This window comes from Coloeus monedula, assembly GCF_965178545.1.
Source record: "Coloeus monedula genome assembly, chromosome: 2".
Lineage (NCBI taxonomy): Eukaryota > Metazoa > Chordata > Aves > Passeriformes > Corvidae > Coloeus > Coloeus monedula.
The window spans coordinates 46,462,782-46,488,476 of record NC_138782.1 but is presented as its reverse complement, the minus strand read 5'-3'; the positions used below and the strand labels follow the sequence as shown (position 1 = coordinate 46,488,476).

The 25,695-nt window shown below is 40.0% G+C and overlaps 1 protein-coding gene across 1 annotated transcript in view; it reads right to left on the bottom strand.

The window, feature by feature from the left end:
• Positions 1-25,695, bottom strand: part of DISC1 (DISC1 scaffold protein) — a 189,585-nt gene that overhangs the window by 146,847 nt on the left and 17,043 nt on the right. Inside the window, exons 2-3 of the mRNA XM_082276713.1 lie at positions 23,126-24,105; positions 19,670-19,739 (exon numbers count right to left, since the gene is read on the bottom strand). Of these exons, the coding sequence (XP_082132839.1) occupies positions 19,670-19,739; positions 23,126-24,105 (1,050 nt within the window). The remainder of the gene's footprint in view (positions 1-19,669; positions 19,740-23,125; positions 24,106-25,695) is intronic.

The window sequence follows — 25,695 nt, the reverse complement described above, 5'->3', positions numbered from 1 at the left end:
GAGTCCATGAAGGGTCACTGCCTCCAGCAGCACCTCTCCCTGTTCAGCAGAGCCTCCAGAGGCTGGAAATGAAAGAGGAAATGCCAGACCAGAGTCTGTGTTGACAGAGCTAGGTGGGAAGGGGAAAGAGGAGAAGAGTGGGACTCTGATGGATGCACCACTAGAAACTGAGCTTGGGGAGAGGGATTTGGATATTGCCATGCTTTCCAGAAGGGGTTCAGAAAAGCACATGCTCCAGAAAGGATGAGAGATCTGCTATTTTTATATGAACCCACATACAAAATGCAAAACATATTTCAAGTGTGATCCTGTTGTAGACCCCAGAATTGCAGCTCACTAGATGCAGGTTCTGCTTCCAGCCCCTGCAGCACATCTCCTGCAAGCATGTAAAATAAATGCATCAAAGCCTGCTATCTTTTGTGGCATGCATTAGCTACAAATGAAAACTTTGCAAGAAAATAGTTTTATTAGCACACAGCTTCACAATAACTAATCTGTGCTTTCTTTGTGACTTACAATCAAATAGCATTGCTACAGTAGTGAATCTTCCTATGAAATTCATTCTATGCCAGTACACCCACACAACCTGTTTTACCATAGCAAAATAAACATTTCTATCCAGCCTCCCACCTTGACTCTGTCCAGAAGCATCCCCTGCTACTGAAATTGTTTGAGCAGATTGTCTTTGAAGTAACAAGGAATATGTTAATGTGTCTGTTGTTAACAGCAACCTCTATAAACACCTAGTTTTTTTCCCCTTTCCAAATATCTCCTGCAAATGCAACAGAAGAGAGCTGAGCTGCTTTCCCCTCCCACACCCATTCAGCTCTTTTTTACTTTACCTCAACGGACAGCTTAAGAAGAACTGTGGTAAAATACATAGATCAGACAGATGGCATTTGCTGCTCTTTTCTCAGTCCTGCTGCTCAACAGCCTTAAAAAGCCACGATAATTCATTACTTAAATAGTCTCAGGTAGATCCTGAGTTCCACTACAACTTTTTCTTATCCATTTTGGAGATGAAATTATCTTATTTACAGGAAGTATCCAGAGCCTTCCACCAGAGCAGAAAGAGATACTGGATTAGAACAAGACACCTGAAATAACTGACTTTTGCTCTCTGCTTTTAAATTTCTCCTCAACAAGCACAATCCTCTCCCTTCTTTAACAGATCTGAAGAGCAGCTGACATCTGCACTTCCTGGCAGGAGGAAGAAGTAGGGCAGGATGGTTTGGTTCTCCTTTATAGTTCTCTTTACATTATCCACTACTCTCACCCTAGAGTGTGCTTATAGCTCCTCGCTCCTCCCCACAACCAGAACTTCTCTCTTCCCAAATTATAAATGGCCATTATTTCTCTAATATATTCATAAATAACCAAGAAAGCTATTTATACACATATATATACACACACATACATCTATGGGTAAAGTGCACCTACATATATACACATACACACATGTGTGGCCATCCTCTTGAAAGTCATGGCTTCCTTGTCATACACTGAAAACTGTTTATCTGACATTTATTCATCTTTTCTTTTTATAAAACAAGTAGCAAGGTCAAAATACAGAAAACCATTGTTATTTAGTTACAAAGCAATGCAGAAATAAAAAGTTAAGCCAATAGGTTTTACTCTGAAATGTCACTGTTTGATAAGGCTTACTGGAACCTCAGTTAACCAGCATTTAAATTGCAATTTAGGCAGCAGTCATTTCTAAGCAAGTTTTTCCTTAGTGATGGAAGACATGCAAATAACTTTTATCACATTATTTACTAGAGGCTCCACATTTCCACACATAACTGCTTCCAAACAGTAAGCTCCCATCAAGTTAGTGCTCCATCAAATCTGTCAATTGCAACTCATTTGGCACTACAGGGCAAGCCGACACATTGCATAAAGGTCAAGTGGAAAAATGTCCCTTCCACTACATCAATGTCTAGATTGGTAAAGGTCACTCCATCCAATAATTGCTACTACAGAAAATAACTTTGTTGTAATCTACATCATAGAGGGGAAAAAAAAAAAAATGGAGTTCAAGTATTTCATTTTTCCCCAAGACATGACAAACTAACATTACTGTCATTTCATGACTGGAGTTCATTGGGCTTAGAGTATCTAATTAGAACTCGAAGGACTGTGGTATGGCAAGTGATGATACATCCATTTTATGGACAGCTCACCTGAAGCAGACTGAAATAGCTTGCCTAAAGTTAAAATAGCAAAAAGAAAATATGATTATGTAGACTACAACAAAACAAACAAAAAAAAAGGTAGGTTTGGGTTTTTTCTTTTTTTTAGCTCCCTTTTCGTGTCATATCAAAACTTTTTCTTCTTCTTCAAAAAGTATCACTTAATAATTTGTAACACCACAGTGTGTTGTAAAATACAAAATTAGCATATACAGAAGTTAGCATCAGGCCACTTTAATGCTGGAGCTGAAATCCTAAGGCTAAGTGATCAACAACCCAGCCTGTACAGACACATAACCCTTGTCACCCAAGGAAGCCTGGAGCTGTATTGTGCAATGATGGAAGAGAAGGGAAAGGAAGATATTCAGGTTCTCCTCATCTCATCCCTCCACCACTCGATTCATACACAACTCAGTTTATTCTCAGCTTCCATTACTAACAAAAGATTAAAAATTCAACACTGTTGCTTAAGATTCAGATCCTGTATCATCAAGACAAGTTTGGAAGAAATTTGACAGTTACTGGGAAGAGCGATAGAAATATTTTAGAGTTGACTCTAAAACAAGCAAAAATAAAATAATCATGCAATCAGCGCCCTGATTGTAAGCACTGGGCTTCCATATTTACTGCAAAGCAGCTTAGGTCTTACTAGACTTTCCAGATATTAGCTGAATAGAACTAAAAACTGCCTGCATCCTAAGCAAGCTTTAGATTAAGACAAAAAGAAACAACATTCTGTTAAAGAAACAAGAAGTTAACCAGAGACATCTGCAACTCTGTCCCTAAGATACAGAATCAACATTAACTACCTGAACATTTCCAGAATGAGACTAACGGAAATTAAATCATCATTAAGACCAGAATCAGGCCATCCTGTAACTAAGTACTCTAAGAGATACAGTAACAGGTATCTGAAGCCACATACCCCTTGTTCAAAGCATTCTCTCTCCACTAAAAAGAAAAAATCTGCTATAGCACAGTAACATCTATCTCCTTTCATAGGTTTTCACTTCTGCGGGGAAGAGAAGGCTGGAAGCTGGCAAAGGGACAGGGTGGCATTCTTCAGACCTCTTCACTGCCACTTAAGCTACCACAAGCAAGAACAGGAATGATGTTTGTTTTACCCTCTGGCAGGTTTCCTAACTGTGTCAAATTCAAGTAGTTATTCAAACATACTCAATAACAACACTATCGAGACCTTAGAAAGCCGCAATGGTTTCTTCAGTGACAAGCACTATGAATGATGGCAGCATCAGAATGTGAGGCTGCAAACAGCTGCAGTAAAGAAAACCCAAAAGAAAACAGCTTCTCAGTAAGAGACAGAGAATATAATTTTTAAGTGTTTTAGGCTAACAAAGCACTGTGTTTGATGAATGTCCCTCAATGTGTAGATGCTTTAGCTGTAACTGCATTGACACAATACAATATTCTGGAGAATATCAACCCCCCCCCCACCACCACCCCATTCTGGAAGAAGTTGTTTACTTGGAAACTTCATCAAATAGATGCATACTGTGTAAATAAAATTTGCCCTTGGCCAGCTGTCTCCTGTCTGAAGAAGGGAAAGCTTATGGATCCAGAACCTAAATATAAAGAATCTGATATCCACTGAAGCCAGTGGGGTTCTCAGATGCACAGTCTATCGGCAGGCTGGAGTGGTTACATGAGCCTAAGTTGCAGGAAAAAAATTATTTTGCTTTATAGAGGGCTAAAAAGAAAAGTTTATAGATGCTACCTTATACCTTTGTCAGCACAATAGGTACATACAACAAAACATGAGCATATCACACCAACAGAAGAAACCAAAACAGTCTCGAAGCGACAAGAACTGCCAGACTAGATCAGACCCGGGTCCATCCAGCACTGGATCCTGCCTGCAGCACTGACAACTGGATGTTTCATCTCTTCAAAGGATGGAGAGAAAAGCCTACAGGGCAACCTGCCAGCCTCTGCAATACTGCACCCACCTCTGGTGCTGGGAAATTCTACAGATCTCTTTCAGCAAGCTCCAGGAATTACCAGGCTGCTATGTCTTATATTTAATGCAATTATGCTATGATGAGCAATTAGAAATAAACCCTCAGACAAAAACCCCTCATACTAACTTTCAAAAAAACTTTCCAGAAATAACTTTTTTAAACACAGTTAGGCAGAAGGTAAAATCAGGTACAGTAGGCAACATGTCAAATACATGAAAGAGTAGAATAAAAAAATGCAACAAAGTATTTGCATAAAGTTTCAAAGAAAGTAAAATTCTAATGTTATTCTTTAAAAAAAAACTCCTATTGAATACTTCCCTCTGTACAACTGCCTTATCTCCTACATTATATCCCAGTTACTGAGCTTCACCAATGATCAAAAGCCTTTGTTTTAAAAAAAAAATTCTAAAGAAGTTCTCCCCAATGCCACATCATTTGCACTGTCATCACATTCACCTTCTTTCTCCACTGTTATTAAACAAGATAATTAGCATAAAAGTCAAAAAAAGTGAGAAATAAATTCTGTTATAAGTAGAAAATTCAGGCATTCCTGGTCACTCCACCCAGTTTCACAAGTTTTCCTTTGGAAGCCAAACAAACCATTATTTGTTCTTATACTTAACCTGACTCTTTAGATTGCTTACTGTTTTTAAAAAAGGATTAAGATACTCAGATATTAAGATATCCTCTAGCACTGTGGCTTCTTCTCCTTTCCTAGTTTGGCTTTATTTCTAAACCAGCATCTGCTGGGGCTGAATTTGCACAGTAGGAGCCCTGGCAACTTCTCATGGCCGAGGTTAAGACAGTAAGCAAATAGCTGTTTGACAGCCCTTTTGCAGAAAGGGACCCCAAGCAGAGTATTTCTGAATGAACAAGTGCAAAACACCAGAGGACAAAATCCACCCAGAGATAGCAGTTCTGGCAGATTTGTATTTCCCACTGGTGTCACCCTGGTAATTAGCACTTCCTTGTCCACTATGGTCATCCCCACAGTTTTCAGTAAGCTTGGAAGCAGCTGAGCAATAAAGGAAGAAGCCATTTAAACACTGATCAAAACCCAAGCACGGCAAGAGCACCACCTGCACAAAGACTATGCACAGGCAGTTCAGCTCTGAACACATCATAATACTGCTAAACATATCCCAAATCCACAGAATGTTTCTCTCAAACACATATTTAAGGCCAAATTAGGCTCCTCACCAATAGAAGGAAGCAGAATCAGTAACAGAACACCAGGTTGGAAGGTACCTCAAGGATCACCTGATCCAACCTCTTAGAGATGCACAGTTTAGACAAGACAGCTCAGGACCCTGCTCAGCTGAACCTTAAAGGCATCCAACATTGGGAAATGCACCACTTCCCTAAGGAGATTATTCCAATGACTGACTGTCATTATGAAGAATTTTCCTTGCATCCAATTGGCACTGTTACTCTCTAGGAGTAATTAGTGCCCATTACTCCTTGTCTTTTCATTGATTCCTTGCAAAAAGGGACTCTCCATCTTCTTTGTAACCACCTTTTAAATATGGGGACATGGTGACAAGGTCTGCCCCTAAGCCTTTTTTTCTAAAGGCTGAACAAACCCAGTTCTCTCAGCCTTTCCTCACATTGAAGGCTTCCAGTCCCTCTGGTCATCTTTATGGTCCTTCTCTGGAACCTCTCCAGCCTGTCCACATCTTTTTTTTGTCTAGCAGGGACCAAAACTAAACGCAGTATTCCAGGTGTGGCATGACAAGTCCAGAGTGAAGTGGGAAAAAGTTGTAAAGCAGGACAGTCATGAACTTCATGAGAGCTGGCAGTGATGAAATATTCATTCAACTTTTTGACCTTACCCTGAGCTCCCAAAAACATTCTTTGATGGGAAATAAGCATAGCACCAGCTTCATTCTAACCTTCAAAAGAAGTCTGCAGCAGTTAGTTAATCTTGGTTGAGCAGAATATTAACATCAAGGAAGTCTCTCTATTTCTCTATTGCAAGTTGGTTTGGGTTGTTACTTTAAATCCTTTTGCATAGAAGGGATGATTGGTATTTTTTGCGACTTTCAACTGACCTCAATATCCTTTGCCTACTTGCTTGGAAGCCAAGATGATAGGTTTGCATGCGACACATCACTTCAAAAAAGATCTCCAGCTGTCAAGAGTCAATTGGCCTGCAGATGAGAACTGAGAAAAAAAAATATCTGGTATTTCACACTGTTTTCTTGATTTTTCCAAAGGTTATCCAGTCTGCTTTGGTAAAAGGAGCCTTGCTAGTCGCCTAAATGCTTTCTTTGCTTTCCCAAGGGTACTTACAAAGTTCTGCACCCCAGGTAAATACTCAGCAGTATTTCTTTTAGGCAGGCATTGGAGATATTAGGAACAATGTGTGCTGTTGCATTACAAGACAGATAAATCTTGGATATTAAAAATGGACTTTAATATGATATGAAGTGTAATTTTGTAATGGATAGGGGAAAAGAAATTAAGATTGTGTAAAAGAAGCATGAGAAACAAGACACTCCTTAGATCTAATAGGCATCAACTATACATACCTGAACAACCAATCATCCAAACAACTCTTTAGATCTTCCTACAGACAAAGAAATGCGAACCCTAAAGGCATCTGCCTTATGTGAAAGAAATTCAAAAACCCCTCATCGCTCTTGGCTAAGAACACCATAGCTTCTAGGATCCTGCTCCAGCAGTGGGGAAGACACACAAGCCACTGACCTGGCCCCTTCTGTTTTAGAAAGAACAGACTTGGGGAAGCGTAGAGAAGGCCAGGCAGCACACTAGACTCTAGATCCAGGAATTGGGAGCACAGAAGTTCACTTTTCTAATGGAAATAGAGGAAAGGTTGCCTCTTAGGAAAGGAAGAGCCAGGAGTGTTTAGAATCAAGGAGGGAACACTTCCCTGAAGAACTGATTTTCCATCCCTCCTAACTTCAGAAATCAAAATTGATTTTGTAAGCCAACATTCTGTTTGCTATTAGTTGCTCTTATCAGCATTCACTCTGAATAATTAGAGACATTCATAAGGAGGTTTCTATTAAGGAATCATACGTTATAAAATTAAAGCAGGGAAAGAAAGGGCTTCTAGACAAATTAAAAGCAGGCACAGCATGCAAGGCAAACTTGGCCCCTGACATCAGAGGGACAGGAGAAACGATGCTGTTGCTCGCACTCAAGGGAGGCCAGGAAATGGGGTGAACCTCACTAATAGCACAGTCCCTACACGAGCATACATGGGGGGGGGGGGGGGGGGGGGGGTTACAAGAAACCTCTCAGCACAGGCCTGTTAAAGTCAAAGTTCAAGTTTGCTTCCTTCAAGCTACAGCCCACAAGATGCTTGTCCAGCAGAACGAGACCAGCTACATTATCCCCTTGAAGGATTCCAGCCCTCACATGACCTACACTTTTTGCAGTCAGCATGGAACTGAGCTCTGACTTGAATAGGAACTGAATTCATTGTTTTTTCCTCATCTGAGCAAAAGCAGCACTTTTCAGGACACTTTAACAAGCCAAAAAAGCTTCATTTCACATTTTTTGACATAATATTTTTTTTCCTACATTCAACAAACAAGTGTGTCACAAGTAAAGAAAGTAAGTCAAATACAGCTCAGCTGCTTTGCTGCCCACACTGTTCCCAAGTAACTCCCATCTGTTTGCACTGGTGAGGCATCAGCCATTCACACACGGACAGGCAGCCTTGCCTTCTCCTTGCTTGATTGAAAAGGAAAGGATTTCTCGTCTTTTTTTTTTTTTTCCCCTGAGAGAAGCAATAACAATGGAATAATTTTAGCATGTAAGGTTGCCCCTATATATTCAGCCTGAGTGGGTCAGTCAATACAACAGCTATAAGTAGGAAGAGCTTAAATATTTTGAAAGCAGGAGCAGGGCAGAGAGAAACACCTCTTGTATACAGTCAGGCATGTTCACTCAACAAGCAAAGTGGCAACAGTGCATGACATGAGGAGTAAAGATTATTTGTTTCTCTGTCAGATTTCTCTCATTCTTACTTGGAACTTCATGATCGTTTTCAAAAACATTCCAAAAAAAAAAAAAAAAAAAAAAGTAAAACCCATTTAAATGAAATAACAGCATCCTGTGTATTCCTCAGAATAAGTCCTGGGAGTTACAGGTCTAGAAATAAGCACCTGAGACAGGAAATACAAAACTGCACAAAACTCAGACTTCTCTACAGGCAGACATGAACAGATTTGTGATGGCAGAATAATTATATCAGAAAACCATTCTAGTAGCAGTGCTTCTGCAGGCACAGAGCTCTGAAACAGAACTAAATAGAATTAAATTTTAATTCTGAAGTAATTCTACTTCGGACTCCCTTCCCTTCCCTCCCCCCCCCCCCCCATACTTCTTGTTTTTATCCTCCTCAGCATCTTCAACATTTCCTTCCCTGGAAGATCTTGTAATTTTATGCAATATTATGATTTTTTTTTTTTTTTAATACATACATGCTGAGTCTTCTTACCCTAGGTTCTGCAAGGCAAGTGACATAACCTGACCAGAACCTCTTTGTTTAGAACTCCTCACTATTTGAAAATATTATTATTAGACAGCACCAGAATAACCAGTTGTTGAAGCCTGCCCATGAATGGGGCTATTTTAGCTCTTGCTCAAAAGTGTTTTCTCCACCACATAAAGGTCATAAGAAAAATATTTCAAACCAACGCCCCTGCACTTCAATATGAATTTGAGTTTCATTTTAATTACTGCTGTGCACTTAGAAGAGCTGAGCTTTTTGTTTTATTCCTTTTGTTTGTTCTTAGAAAGGCCAGGACAGCAGATTCTCTATGAACATGGGCAACAAAGCATGGCATTTGGCCTGTGAATAGAGAGCAGCAGCTACTGCTTGTACACATTTGAAGGAGGTCAGAATCAGTGTAGCTTCCTTAAGATACCAGGGCTACTTTGTCAAATCGGTAAACTCAAGACCTCAGCAGAACTACTAATGGGCTATTGAGCTTTCTGCTTACAGTTCACCAGTTTGACTCTTGATCAGATTAAGGATTGAGAAATCAGTTCCCCTTGAGTGGTATTTGATGATCAAGACTTTTCTGCAATAACCCCACTAGTGGGCTTTGCACTGTGTTATGGGGTACAGCAGTAATCTTTTCTCTCTGCATTCCTATGTGCTTGTAATTAAGAGAGCCATTTAATTTTAAATGACTCCCACTGAGAAAGTTCTTGCTGTCACTCAGGATTCAGACTGAAAAGAGCCCAGCTTCAGCCCAGTGCAGAGCTGCAGCCAAAAGTCATGCCATTACATCATATGCCTTATTTACCAAAAATGAAAAATACATTTGAGCACTTAACACGCATTTGATAACACAAGAAAAATTAACTTATAGGTTGTATTGCTTGGCGGGGGTTTTAAACATACATTTCACTTTAAAACTATAAAAGTCTTAGGACTAAAAATAATTTGCTTCAGAAACAGATAAAGTAGAATTAAGTTCCAGAATCGAGCTGATATTCACAACCCTACTCACATGCCTTTTTTTTGTCATTATTTATTTCAAATTATGTACAACTCTAGAAGTGATAGATCACTGGTGTGACTGCATGGTTGATCTTCACCTCTATAAGGAAAACTAAAGAAAAAAATAAAAAATAAGAAAAATCACACCATTTAGTGACACCAGCTTTTCCACCTGTGCTTTCAGAAGACTTTTGCTAATAAAACTTCCTCCAGAAGTCTCTAAAAATATTTTCTATTCCAGCAACATTTGTTTTACTGCTATTGGTATGCACAATGGGAAATTCCACACTACTTTTGAATTTTCAATTTTCTAATACGTGATCAGTATTTCTTTTTCATGAAAAGAAACCCTTCCTAGATAATGATTTTCGTTATCTATATGTTCCCTTGGTTATTCAGATTTAATGATGCAGGTAAAACTGGTAATTTACTTGACATTATCAATTACCAACTACTACAAAGTACCGAACTGACAGTTTTAGAGAAGCAAATGTCATATCCTCACTGTGAAGTTTCAAAGGCAAGCATGGAGTCTACTGTTTTGTAAAGCAAAACTAGAACTGTCTCTTCCCCTCACACACATCACAGCATCACAGTATTGCCTATAGTACATTTATCACAGCACCACAAAACAGGTAGCACAAGGCTTGTCCTGCTGACTAGCAAGCCAGGACAACTAGTTGAGTTAGAACAGTAAGACAAACTTTCAGGTATGCAAACTCTTCCACACCAGTGTGTCTAAAAGCTTATCTGATTATGGTCAGACTCCTAAAGACATTGCCCTGTGACAAACCTTGTCTGGAAGTCATGGCCATGCCAAAATCCCACACTAAGAATGAGCGTATTTAAGTCCAGAAGGTCAGCACCTGTACCTACAGTTAATCTCATTTGCCTCACAACACAAAAGGAAGAAACCAATGAAAAATTTCCCACATATTTTGCACAGAGTTAGACAAAAAACTTACAAAACACATTTGTTCAAGAGTGCTTCTTAAATATTGAAGTTATATTGCTACTCCTGTCAAATTCAAGATGTCTCCTGTGTGTTCTCACTCAGTGCAGCTCAAGTACACCAGCTTCTCAGAACACATCAGTTAGTACCTCTTTGCACCATGCCCCTTGAAAGTTTCTTCAGGCAAGAGGTAGAAACTGAAATGTCTGAAATTTAGATATTGCAATTCCTGGTCTTAGAACAGCCTATTCCAAGCTTAGGGTTGGATATTAGCACAGCATAGAAACATTTTAGGTACAGCACATCATGAAAAAAATTAATCAGGTAAAAACCCACTCATTTTATTATCAGTTCTTATTCTTGATACCATTATCCTGAATGCTTCAATATATAACACACTCCCTGATGCTGGTGCAAGGCAACAGATTCTGTGTATGGTGCCACAGCACATATAAACCCAAATGGGTTTTGTTCTTTATTTCCCCTGACTGAGTTTCTCAAGAGGCTGAGTGACCTCTGAAGAGCTTCTAGCAACCCCAGTGTTGAAGCCTTTTCTCCAAGATGTTATTTCTCCAGGGAATTATTAGCAGGGAGGCATACAGGGGCACTTTGCAGTGCCAGAGGCACACACAAATGAACACCCACAAATAGATCAATAGTACATTCTGCCATGATCTAAACAAAAAAGGCTGTACATCTTTACCTGTATGTGGCTCCAACATAGTGTGGGAATTATGCCTCCACATCACCCACCTTGCTTTTTTCCCAACTTTGCCATACATCAAACCAATTCAACTTACTAATTTCATTTACTTTTTCACATTCCAAAAACCCTCACTGAGCACAAAGATGTTCCAATTACTTTCCACACTTCAAATCAAAACCCACCAGCAATCTTGACTGGTATTAAACTGATAGGCAAGTTTAAAGCTCACGTTACCTGACATCAGTTTGGATGCTCCTACAGTCAGCATTTCCTATAGACTCACTGAGTCTTTGTCCAACACATGCTATTGTTTAAGAATGGTAGGAATTTGAAATTTCCCCACTTGGCCATTTTTATTACAGCTTACTGCCACAACCCTATCACTGTCCTAAGAGCACTAAAGATCTCCATGAAACACCACATTTGCTACTTTTACCTTCCACAAGTTAATAATAAGAAAGAAACACACAGAAGTTTGCATATGCCAAAGGCAGGGCAGTGAAGCATCAGAGAGTACAGACACACCTGCAGAACTATGAACACTACGTGGGCAGTTTGGTAGGGACACATGGACATGAAGGACAGGAGGGAAATCTGAAGAGAAAGCAGAAGTTAATTGATTGAGGCAATCCCACTTTGCAGAGGAGTTTGGAAAGCAATGGAAGGGCTGCAGAGATCTCCAACAAAACATCCTGTTAAGGAATTTGACCAGACACCATCCAACAATCAGCAAGGAGCATTATCATTTCCCCACAGAGGACTCACACTGGAAGATTTTCATGTTTGCTTTCAAATGGTAGTCCCGTTCATTCATCATCTTTTAAATCCAAATTCACACAGAAATTGCATTATCATGACATCTAGAAGTTTCTGCCCATGTCCAGTCATTTATTAAGCAGATAATAATTGAAAAGAGCAGATGTCCCCCTTCCCTTAAAATTGTTATATCTTAAGTGTAAGACAAGGGCAGCAAAATCAGTTTCTAGTTGTTGGTTGAATTAATAACCATGCTGTCTCCAGTGGTCATATTGCAAATGAAACACAATTTTCTTATCCAGTGCTAATATTTCTAAAGAGCTGGGGAAAGATAAGTCTGTCCTGAATATAAAATTTGTTTTTCAAGTGCAAAGTAAGCAGATGGGCTGGCTGGGTATCAGGAGAGCCATGTCACTCACTCAGTGGGTACTGTCCAGATAGCACATCAACACTTCTCCCAAGTTACACCCATCAGAACCCAATGCTTCAAACAGCAATTCAGAAAGTAAGATCTTAAATTACCTATAGTTGCTTATTTTGTTCATATTTTTGTCATTGCTTGTTCATTTGTAAAAGACTAGCCAGGCTGTCTGGGAACAGCTTGGCTGCATCATGGACTGGGAAACAGAGCCTGACTACCCTAGGAGAGTGCCCGGCAGTGTCAGTTTTAGACAGCAGATGGCCAGGAGCAGAGAAAGCTTCCAAGCACTCTGCATGCCAAAACTTCAGCAATTTTCCTTTTGTTAAGCAGCTTCCAGAAACACAAGGAGCTGAACCTCTTCACTCTGGCCAAGATTAAAATACAAGAGTATAGGAGAATCCCATAAAATACTACCACTTCCTAAAAAATATTTAGGTTGTACAGTTTAAGCAAGATACTGCATGACTGCAGTTTCTGCTCCAACATTGGCTAAGGAATTAGAGATACAGAAAACACAACTGCATTCTCAATGTGGAGGTATAACCAGACCAACAGCAAGATCTGGTTCTACCTCAAAGACACTCACTGATGTGAAACAGAACAACTGGTATAAAATAAGGATTCACATCAAAAGCGTTTCAAGAACCTCTTGAAGATGCATGTGTTTCATGTGTAATGACTAAAAAACAAGAAGTCAAAGTACCCTGAAATGCATACCAGACCTCCCTCTCATAAGCATTGGTCACTGCTATTTTAGTATTAAAAGAAGTTTTTCCAGTTGTCTACCTGACAGTGAGATAAGGAAATTCGTACCTTTAAATTGTGACTCCTGCTCAGTTTTGTGATTAAGAAAAAACAAACCCAGCACAACTGTTAGGATAGGCCTAACACAGATTGCATAAAAATAAACAGTGATGTTGTTACTGCTGCTTGTGGACAGAAGCCAAGATGAAGGATTTGAACAACAGCATTTTGGTCCACAGTTTCAACTAGCACCACACAAAAAATGGATATGTGCAAAAAGACTTCTGTCTTTTCATTTCAGTCTGCTATCTTAGAGAAACACAGACAAGATGGTAGAGGTGCAAGGCTTGTGCTGCCTCTGTTTTGTTGCAAGGCAAATTAAGTCTAAAATATACTTCACATAAGCATTTACTATCCTTAACTATCTAGGCTCTTTTGGGGAGGTTATTCGAATTCATCAGAGTAAGACAAGATAAACAAGATCTATGCCACAAGGATTTGGGGTTGAAAATTTGTACAGGCCCTTTTTTCCCCCATCCTCTTAACAGTTTTACAGGAAAGTTATAAAAATGAAACCCAGAAGACTTACCCACAGATTTCAAGAAGCTTCTACAAGCTTGTGGTGAAACAAGGCTCTGACAGTGTGGCATAACAGAAAGCTTTATTTGCTCCATCTACCCCAAACCCATTGACAAGTCAGTGGCCTGCAACTGCAAGTTACAAGCTTGCAGTAAGTCTCCTGTGTCACAGCAGCTCTGCTCCTCCAGCATTCACCACTTTTTATTTAGCCAGCAGCCTCAGCTAGAGAGCTTCACTAAGTATACAGCTGGGTTTGAAGATTCAACTTCCAAAGGTACACGCCACACTGAAACAAGTCCAATCCAAACTGACATGTTCTTCGAGAGTTATTTCCAGATATAGCTTCTCTCAAATTCGCTGTCCTTCCTCAGAAAGAAGCCAAGTTGCCTTCGTTTCTGTGTCCTGTTATAGCAGCCATCTGTCAAGCAAGCATTTTAGTTCAAAATAATAGAAGCACAGTAAAGCAGGGATTCTATCCAACCCTCATCTACAAACAGCTCTTCCAAAAAAAAAAAAATTAAAAAACAAACAAACAAAAAAGACAACAAAAAGAACAACACACCACCCACCTGCTTGAATATCAAATTGGTTCAAATGTTTAAGAGCTATGACTAGAAACAGTACTTCAAAGTGGGAAAAATATTGTTCCAGTTTAAACTGCAAAAAGAAACTTGTAGAGGCCAAACAGGTACACATCTGGCCAGGTGTTCAGAGCTTTTGCAAAATTCAGCATTTGCAAGTACCACTGTAAGAAGTGGCAAAGGCCTTCCTCTGAGTGCCACTTAACATTTTCAACCCAAGCATTACTTAGCAGGATTCTCCCTCATTTACTCTCTCTGCAGTTGTCTTAAATAGCTGGTTCAACTGAGCAACAGCACCTCTTCTGGTGTAAACCTACCAGAGACTAACAGCTACAAAGTCTTTCCTTTCCCTTCCTATTCTGGCGATTAAGTGAAAATGTGCAAAATGAGACTCAAACTCCTACACACCATAGGCTTCTGTCCTTGATGCCCTGTAGATCCTGAGACATGGAAAGGATGATTGGTATTAAGTGGTCTTAAAGAGCACAAGCAAAGAGCAAAAAATAAAGCAAAAATATGCAAACACGATTTGTCTGCAGAGCACACAGCGCCCAAGTCCATGGCAGTTCACCAATTCACACAGCTCATCCTTTGAGAACTCACCTAAAATAACTGAAGGCTTACATGATGTTAAATGTATCTACAGCACGAATCCTTATTGCTGAGAGGATAAATTTTGCCACCACAGGCATAAATGTTTCTGTGTTCCTCCTGTCATGTTGGACTGATGAGGAGTTGCTCTGATCTGCTCAATGACCTTCGCTGAAGAACCCTAACTCTGAATTGCATGGGGAATTAGCATTCCCTACCAGTTGCAAGCAATGCATCTGCAAAGGAAAAATTTCTGTAAAAAATAATTATAATAATTTAAAATAATCAGTAGTTCTGAGGAAACTTTTTTCTGAGTAACAAGATGGTGTGTGAGCCAGTAGTGGAGTTCAGCAGCAAGACTTGGTCCTGACAGTTACCAATCCACCTGCCTCTTGCACCAGCCAAGGTTGAGGATCTCAAGCAGCAAAGAACAGGAAAAAGGTATTCAAATGTTTGGCCAATAGATTTGTACTGAGCAAAATACACTTGCTCCCACTGCAAGCACAACTCCCACAGACACAAAATACACAGTCTCTTTTTTTTCCTCCTGTATTCAGCAGTGTGTTTAACCTTGGAGCTGTCAAGCTCCATCATGAATAATGAGCCATGACAACATTCCAAGTGATCCTTGGAGAACAGACCAATTTTTCCTATATGCTATGCAAGGCAAAATGCTTATATTCCCATGGTATAGTACCTGCTTTAAAAATATACAGTAATGTGGCCATCAAGAGGAGACCACAAGTAAATACAGGGGAAAAAAAAAAAATCACTTATTTCCTGATATTTCAGCACCTGAAAACAGCAAGAGCAATAAAACACATAACATCCTAATGGTTCCTCTTTAAAATTACACTGGGACTGAGCATATTTGTCTCACTGAATATGCATTTCACACAAGCATTTCACAGCCGAGGAACACCTGCATTTGAAACAACCCACGACAGTTACAGCATGGAGAGAGAACACCCTGCAGGTTTCACAGCACCATGACCTCTAGCACACAAGCCCCAATGTGGGACACGGGGTGGCCTCCACGCCGAGCAGCCTCCAAGGCTCTCGGAACAAACACAGCCCGCACCCCACACACATGGCACTGCCAGAAAGTGTAGGGAAAAACATAGTTATGGGAATGACTGATTGAAGCTCCTCTACACCAACACCCTAACCATGCCAAGGCAGGTCTTTCAGAAAGCACAGCACAGGTAACCAAGCAATGGCAAGAGTCATGTTTGCTGTGCACTTCTCAAGCCCAAGGGGAGGATGAAGACAAAGCAAAGAGATTCACCCAAAGAAAGGAAAAATTAGGAAGAACAAGCTGAAGACTTAAACAGGCATTCCCTTGTCTCTTAAACAACAATGGAGGGTTGTGGCTGCCCTTAAAAAAAATCATCCCTCATTCAGGAAATAAATGCTAATTCATTAACATTAACCTGGCACTCACCATGTTCTCTAACAGCTCGAGCAGCATGCATTTGTTCTGTGTTTCTTCAAGGGGGAAAAACAAATATATCCTTATTCCAAAACTGTTTGCAACAAGATATTTGTCCATTGCTTTGCAGGGGGAAAAGCTTGCCTTTATTTCTGTGACATGTCCTAGACTTGTTGCCACAACTGAAAACATAGTGCATCCCTTTTCCCTCTCTGTAGGGACACCACTTTACTTGTAATTCAGTTTCAGTTACTACCTCAAACTACAGGAGCTTTCAAAAAGCTCTGTAGAGCAGGAAAGCAACAATGTCAAACCTGTGATGCTTGCCTTTCCTTAAGGTGTGAAGTTTGCAGCGTCAGACAGCAGAAACCAGTTCTGAGCACTTGGAGAAGTTTCAAGTGCTAACACATCTCCCTCTCACCAAGAGGCCTTCCCTGCAAGACTAGATGACTCTTAAAGAGCTGGAGTCAGAAAATTGCTTCAGTTTCTTGACTATGGTTGAAGCTGGAGAGGAGACTCTACCACCAAAGCAGTAGTTACACATGATAATGTATTTATTGCCAATTTAATTTTCCCTTTGAGAGTCTAGCCACACATACCCCTCCTCCACTTGCTCTCCCTCCCCTCTACTCACCTCTTGCATGTCCAGGGCATTTTACAGCTATTCTTATCACACTAGAACTATCCTTCCCCTGCAGCACTTCCAAATGAGCAAGACCTGTGTTGTCACCATGCACAGCACTACCATCATCTCTGGTTCAAAACAGTTCTGCCCTTAACAGAGGACTCACTCTACACTCAGTCATTTCCCAAATTACAGGATCAGTAATTTTCTTTCTAGAATTATAGTTAAAATGTCCTCAGCCCTCCCCATGCACCATGTCCACTTCTCCCACCCTCTGATAATACACTGGGCATAAATGGCCCCACATCATGGCTCTGCACATGTAGCAATTCCATTCCCTGCTAGCAATATTTGGCAATAAGATTTCTTCAAAGAAGGCTAATTACAGATTTCACTTGAACAGAAATTGGTACTGGGCTGATTTGTAAGCTCTTTAACAAGTTTACAAACTTCATGCCAGGGAAGACTTTGTTCTCCACCAGGAGCAGCAACATAGCTCTAAAAGCAAAGGTGGAAAGCTGTGCCACTGCAAGATGAGGAAGGAAGGTCACAGCTCATTCTCCTTGCAGCACTGCACCTTCTCCAGGCAAGTCTTACCTTGAAGATCCACTGCCTGGGTTTCACAAAAGGAAAACTAAGGAAGCCAGTTCAGCTACCATGAAAACAATGAAAAGCAGTCACAAAAGAAACCCCGGTTGATAGTTCTATCAGAAGTGGAACAAAGACCAGTATGACAGAAGCAGGTCAAGAACTCAAATGCTAGGAATTGATAAAATTAAGGATGCCTGGTCACATGCACACATGAAGCATGTCATTTTCTGAGAACAGTGTCAAGATGGACTTCTAGTTTTCAAAGGGATGTGAGAACCCAAGTCAAAGTCTCTCAAGAACCTCAGCATCTAGTTCCATACCAGCACAAATGTTTTCTGTGTATGTCAGACTTCACACAGAAAACAGAAATCCCACCTGTGGATTCTCCTTACCACTTTTCCTCTCTGTGCCCACACCACCTAGTGAAATAACATTTCAGCCAGACTACTTTTCTGAGGGGAATGAATGCAAGATTCTGCAAACCACCCTCTGTGCTAACCCTGCTTGATAACTAGGGTGGAATTGAAAAGGGTAAAAGGATAAAGTGACAGTCAACAGAAGGCTGGGCCTTATTTAAGGGTAGAAGACTAGTGCCCAGGAATTCTACACAAGAGCTTTCTGGGAAAGATTCAACACAAGTCATCATTTTTCCCTGTGGTCAACGACTGTATGGCATCACATGGAGATGTCACACCTGATACACTGAAATACTGCTGTCAGACTGGCTGACTGCCTAGATATCCCAGCTGGAATCTGTGGTAACCATGCACACCGAGTACACAGCTGTTGGGAAGTCTCCAACTGTGAGCTCAGCCCACAGGCATTTAAAAAAGAAGAGTTATGAGTGTTACACATGTAAAGCACATGCATCAATAATGTCTATTTGACAGAGATTAAACCCATAAGTATCTACTACATCCTCAGATTTTAACATACCTAAAGGTTTTCCCCTTTAGGAGATGCCTCACTAAAAGAATGACCTGTGACAGTAGCAGACTTTTCTCCTATATACAGGCAAGCCTTTAAGAGGCCAACACTCTTGCAAAAGCACTACACACCAACACCCTAGACACTATTAAAACACATTTTCATCATTTTGGAGACTCCTTTGGGGGCAAGAAAACAGAGTCATGGAACAACTGCAGGGCATCACACATTAATTTGGAGAGGCAAACCACAAGTCTGACCACTGCCCAGTTCCTAAAAGCAGAGAATATAAAAGTGGCAGGAAAGGAGTTATCTTTTTCCACCCTTATTCTCTGAAGTGACCATGCAGATTTTAATGAAACATTTGCGGGCTCTTCCCACTGAAGATCGATCCAGCAGGAAGAATTTAACGTAGAACCTCAAGATTATCAAAATATGAGTACCTAAACACAGACTATCACAACAGGAAACATAAGAAACCCAATGTGTGTTAAAAGATGCTCTAATTATTAATGGGCACACACACAAAGCTTATCAGAAGTGCCAAGGCATTTGAAAGAAAAAGCATTATTCCAAGATAGGTATTTGCCAGCAGCTATATCATCACCATATTCTCTAGCTGATTTTGATTGAACTCAGTGGACTTCAACTTAATCCTACAGGACAGTATCATTCACTTCTGTAATAGCTACTGACCTTATTTCTATGAGCCCTGTTGTAGGGTCATGACTAAATGTGACAAACAACAAATCTCACTCTGTCAGCAGCCAGTGCCTGTCCTTTCTCCTTTTGAAGCTTCCACTCATTTCTGCAGGTTTTTTTTTTTTCAGTCATGCTGCTTCAAAACAGCTGATCCAGATGGTAGGTACTTGGATTTCAACCTCCCCACATGGTGATGTGGCTCAAGAAAATAAAAACTGTTGCTACCTGCTGCTGACCTACTTTAATTTCTTTCCTGCCATACAACAGAAAAAACAATACAGTTCATTGAACTAGTTTTGCACACCTACTCACTGCTATGTAGGAAATGTAAAATAAAACTAATAGAGGAAGAAGGAAAGAAAAAAAAAGCAGCATGATCCAGTGGGGAGTAGGGAGGAGCAATTCTCACCTCTATCATAGTCATCTTCCTCTATTGCTTTTTCCTGAAGCCTCTGAAGCCGTAAGATCAAGGATTTTAACTATGCAAAGAAAAAAAAGTTAGTTATGATGAAGCTGCATTTAAAAATATGTAGGCTATTAACCTCCACATAATAGAAATTTAATGGATTACTACATCACTACAATGGCCAAATTTTGATAGTAAATCCCAGTATTTAAGCAGACAGACCTATCTGGAAGTCAGTTGAACTGCAGCTACATGAGCCAAGCATGGCTTTAGTCCAAACACATACAGAGAATAACAAATGGTATCTCTTGAAAAGCAAAGGAGATCGTGCAATCGCAGGATATTTTTCACCCTTTGAATAAATGAAAGTACGATTATTAAAGGATTCTATCAGCATGACATCTACTTCTGATCACATTGTACTCAACTGTGTTCCCAAGCTCATTCTGACAATTTTTTACCTGAGTTTTGCAGAGAACAAATATAAAATTTCCATATGCAAACTACATTTTATTCTGTAAATAGAAATGCAGTATGAATACTTTGGAACAGGTATACTCATGTTATGGGTCAGAAAAGAGTGTTCACATGCACCCAAAATGTTTCATTAAAATACAATTTAGGCTCATCTACATAATGTTGATATTTGCCTTTTTGCAATGCAAATGCTAGATGAGGGGAAAAAAGCAGAACACTAAGAATACACGAACCACATACAGAGTGCTCTCTCACATTCCAAAAGAAACTTACCATAACAAAGTCTTATTTCAAAAGTTAATGCTTCTCTTCCTTAACATCAAGAATCTGGACCAAAGTTCTACATTTACTAAAAACTTGTAAGGCCTTTACAAGTTTCTGCTGTTAAAAGAAATTGGTTAGAAGGTAGGTTTACTCCTCTCCTCATTGCCATGACAGCCACAGCCTAACTCAGCTGCAGTTACAAGACTGGAATGTGTTTCTTATTAAAATTATGCATGACCTGTACCAAACAAGCCACTATCAGCCCTGAAAAGGATGAGCCTGGAGAAAGAAGCAGCATATATTCTCAAAGTCCAAAGCCTGAAAGTGCTTGGGAGAGCATTAAAATCCATACTTCAGACATCCTGCACTTAAAAAAGATTGCCCTTTTCTCTGAAGCTCTTTCATATTCAGTCCCCATATTTAAACTCTAAATTGCATAGAGAAAAATAGGTACAGCCAGTCAACAACTTAATAGAAGCACTCAGTTGTCAAAACTGCACATCAACACACAAATCAGACAATCAACAAACAAACCTTTAAATTCAGGATATCCCTCTAAACATGGTATGTGAAAGTGGACTAGTAAGAAAAGAACTATAAAAATAAAGCTGGAACAGTATCCAAAAATGTTTGATTAATAATAGGCTATAGGATGCATACATTCCCATTCCCTCTGCGCTTTACTTTATTTTGGTTTTCACTTCCTGAAACTCCAATCTTTTTTCTCTGAGGCTGGTGAGGAATGCAAATGATACTGAAGGGAGGAGCTCTGAATCCCCACCGTAAATTATTTTCTGTGTTTTATGCCTGACTTTTTATAGAGTTTTAAGGCAGCCTGCAGTAGGAATGATTCAAGTGACACTTTTTTCATATACATGATGTATAACAACCATCTATAGCGAGAGTACAGCTTTGCTGCTGCTGGCAGTGTTTATTCCATCATGCACCACAGTGGCAGGTCATTTAAAGTCTGCTTGGGTGCCACAGCCCAGGCACGCCCACGGCAAACTGACTGATGCTGCCACTGTAAAGTGCTTTCCATTTGCAGGCTGGGGAGATATTTGGAGCTCAACTAATCAAAGACCTGCTTCTGCTTCAGTGTGGCATGTCCTATACATGTACCAAATGAAGATCACTTTTTAAGTACAGACAAAGCATAATTTTAACAACTTTGGTATTGTCTCCTTTTCTCGACTACGGTTGCCTTTGTTCCTTTCTGAAAACTTTGAGACTTCCTCATTATCATTACAATAGGAAGGTGCTTCAAATTAAACATATACGACTGGCTAACCAAGGGCAAAGACATCTGAGGGCCCAAATCCCCAATTCTCCATTCAATGAATTAATGAATACAGAAATTAAAGATAGCAATGTTTCTTTTGTGCCTATCAAATAAGCAATACTGAAAAGAAAGAAAAATCATTTCCTATTTTGATTGTATTATATATTCCCAAATTTGCAGTGAATTAATTTCCCAAACCATCCCAGACTATGTGCACATTGCAATTCCAGGCATGAAACCAAAGAAACTGCTCCTTGTCAATGTGTGTGAAGTCTGTAAATAAGAGAATCTAGTTTGAGTTCTACACACATCATCTATGAAAAGAAAGTATTAGAGACCATCATAAGACCAGGTCAAATGTCATGGCAAGTAAAGAAAGATTAAATATTTCTCAGCCTTCTGTCTTACCCAGACAGCAGGTTTGTGCAAAGTCTCCCCAAAGATCTGAGTTTCTGAAAGGCAACCAAGAAACTCAGGCACTAGTGAGACAATTAAAATAAAATATTAAAAAAAAAAAAAAAAACCCAACCAAAAAACAACCTGACAAAAAAACTCCAACAAAACCCCCACTACCCACACAGTGCACCTTGAACAAATTAGTGAAATCTATTGTGTCCATATCAGTCTCCAGATTACTGTTTCCTGTGTGCACAATGAAGCCAACACTTGGCTCCTTTGATCAGGCAAGCTCAGAATGGTTTCCTCCAATGCCCACCCTACTATCATAAAAATATAACACAGCTATCCTTCTTAAAGTTTCCCCACGCCTCTCCTACAAAGAACACAGTGAATGACACTGCCTGTAGATGTTGTAGGTATAAATGTGGGTATATACATATATGCAAAAAGACTTCTGACTCACCAGCCCACTACTCCTCTGGAGTGGAAGGGGAAAAGCAAAAAGGTTCAGTTCCCACATGGAGACAGGGACTTGACCCCCATTTTTCTTCATATGGGGAGAGCACCTATTAGATTACACACTACTTTCACAAAGTTGACTAATTCCTAGAAATCTTTGGCTCAACTTAAATATTTCCATTTTAAAATTTTAGTGTTGTTAAATCATGATACTTCAAGAAAAGAGTTCTTACCACACCCCAATTTTATACTACATATACCCCAAACTGCAGACAAAACAGCCACCTGTGAAAAGAAATGGTACTTACTGAAGTCAGAAACTGCTGTGTGATGTTAGAAATGAGAGGATCAAAGTTCCAGTAGAACACAGAATAGGGTACTGCAACAATATCACCTATTTTTAAAGGACCAAACAAAACCTGTTCTCTCATTTTTATCATGCAGAACACTACTGTAAAACTCTGAACAAAGGCCACAAAAGCCAGTAATATCTGAACTCCTACATAAACTTTGATTTTAGCACTATAAATAAAAATATTTTGAGGAAGAGGAATCAAAAACAAAGTGAGATTACTGACCTTTAACGTACTGCGGTTGCCAAGCAAGCAATCCTGTAGCACTGGTTCATATTTTTTCATCAAATTATCCCAGTTATGGTCACTAAAGCTACTTTCATACCCTGAGGTGACAGAAGAGCCAGCAGATGCTGCATCTGAGGAATCTGTAGAATATGAAAATGTTGCATCTATATCCGAGAGAAAGACAGTCTCACAGTCCTGTAATTTATCATTGACTGGACTCTCATGTTCATGCTGCAAATCCTCACTGGACCTGGAGAAGCAACACAAATCTCCCAAGTGCTCATGAGTTTGTGCCATCTCTTCTGGCTTCTGCAGATTTCCTGTGGTTTTGGGATGCAGAACGATTTCAGCTTCCTCAATAGATTTGCCTTCAACATCATTAATTTCGGAGGCCGACTTCAGGGAGAGCTGTATGAAGCTGAAACTTGAACTAAAGCTATCATGTGCACCAGCAGAATGAGAAATACCATCTCTGTTTTGATATTCACAGTTGTTATTCACTTCTGTCTGATCCAAAGCATACATGTTTGAGGGCTTGCTCACTTTAGTGCTGTGGCTTTTCTGCCATGTACAGCACACGGCAGAAGCATCTCCTTTGCCTGTTGTGGCAGCAGGGCAAACCCCTATCCCCGCGCTATCTGACCGTGGACTATTGCAACATGAAAAATTTTCGTGGCATCCTGGCGTATTTCCCGTCGTGGCCAGTGGTGTTACCCCATTAGCAGGAGGTACGGCACTACTCACTGCACTACAGCGCAGGAATTCCACGCTGTTTTGGCACTGCCTGCGCCCAGCGCAGTTCTCGGAGCCTCCACAGTGCTGCCTGCCGTGCTGGAGCTCTGCTGGGCTGAACCCTGTGCAGGCACCCAGGGACTGAAAGTCGATCTGTCGCTGAGCTTCTGGCCTCATGTATCCAGGTCTTTTTGCCAGCTTCTTTTTACGAAGAGAGCCCACCGGCATTAATTGCTGGCGATCATCTGTAGGGGGGAGAAAAAGTCAGTGTTTCTGCAGTTTTCCAGGCTTAACATACTGTAGCATCTGAAAATAGTTGTTTCTGAAATTTCAAGCAGCACATCGTTTCCAATTTCAACAAAACACAGACACTGCCCATACTGCAGATAGAGAACGCTGTGTATTCATTCACTTTCTAAAGACTTTGCACCTGTTTTTAAGTGAACTCACTAACAAGCTCCTCCATCAGGACACAAACCTGGGTACAATGAATCACATCATCTTCCCTATTCACAATATCACTCTGCTTTTCCATTCTCAACTTGCTTAGCAGCACACTGAAGCAAAAACTTGCTTTAAGTTTCTCTGATCCAAAATTATTTCAGACTTACAAGCACATCTAAGATAGGACTGAATCTGCATCCAAAAAGGTGAGAACCACGATCACAAAGAAATTTTGTTCATAACTTTGTTGTTGCCGTGTGTTCAATTGCTTGTGTTCATGTCCATGTTTTAACACCCTGAGCAGCAAGTGGTTCAGGTTCTGCTGCCATAACAGAAGCAACTGTAACACCCTGTGGTTGCAGATGTTGGTCTAATGAGATATTGTACAAGTTGTCATTTAGATTTATGGTTCTACCTATTGTCTGAAATGTAAAGTTAAAGCTTTGCATGAAGAACCACCAATCCTAGAAAACTAGTAATTTGCAGCATTACTGAAGTATTAATATCATTATCAAGCAGCTTCTGCTCAGTAACTAATTATTTCCTTATATATACCTTGCTTACATAGATGAAAAGATAAATTTGCTGTTTCCAGAGAAGCAGAAAACAAACAAACCAAGCCAAACCCGAACAAGATAAAAAGATCAGAGTAAACATTAAAAGTGGGAGATCAGAATGTAATGACTGTGTTTTCTGTATATTTTAATATAAGTATTATTGGTAAAAGATTATGTGGTGACTACTTTCATTTTCTCATGGATTTACTGCTAGTTAAAAGGTATTCCATTTGTTTGTCCTGCACAATGGGAATCAATGGGAATACAAGCCCTGCACTATCATCCATTCCATAACACAAAAAGATATTGACTGGACCTATTTGCCAGAATCCCCCTTCAAGGGGATCTGATGCCTAGCTGAATTATGCCCTCTGTTAGCTGCCCTCTACTCACTGAAACAGAATCAATTGGGTGTTAGAAATATTCATATGACCCACACAGAGCTCTTCCAAAAACACAAGTTTCTGATTTTTTTCTTTACATTTACCATTCCTCTCTAACCACAACCCTTTGTCAGTTTTTACATTGATAGATATGCACGTAATCTAAACTCCTCAGCAGCTCCTAACACAGGGCTCATACGCACCTCACTACGATGACATCCGGTACAAGAATTTAAGCACTGAAACTTCCCAGGAGAATTTTCCCAACATTCATTACATTCTCTCCAAATAACCTTCAACAAAAGCAAATTATACATTTTCCATATACTAGAATAGTGGCACATCTCACCATGGGACTGCAGTTAAGCTTCTGTATTCTGCTTCCTATCAGCATAAATTAGAATATCCCAGCAGTCTCTTACATTCTCTTTTGTCCGAGGAAAAAAAGCAT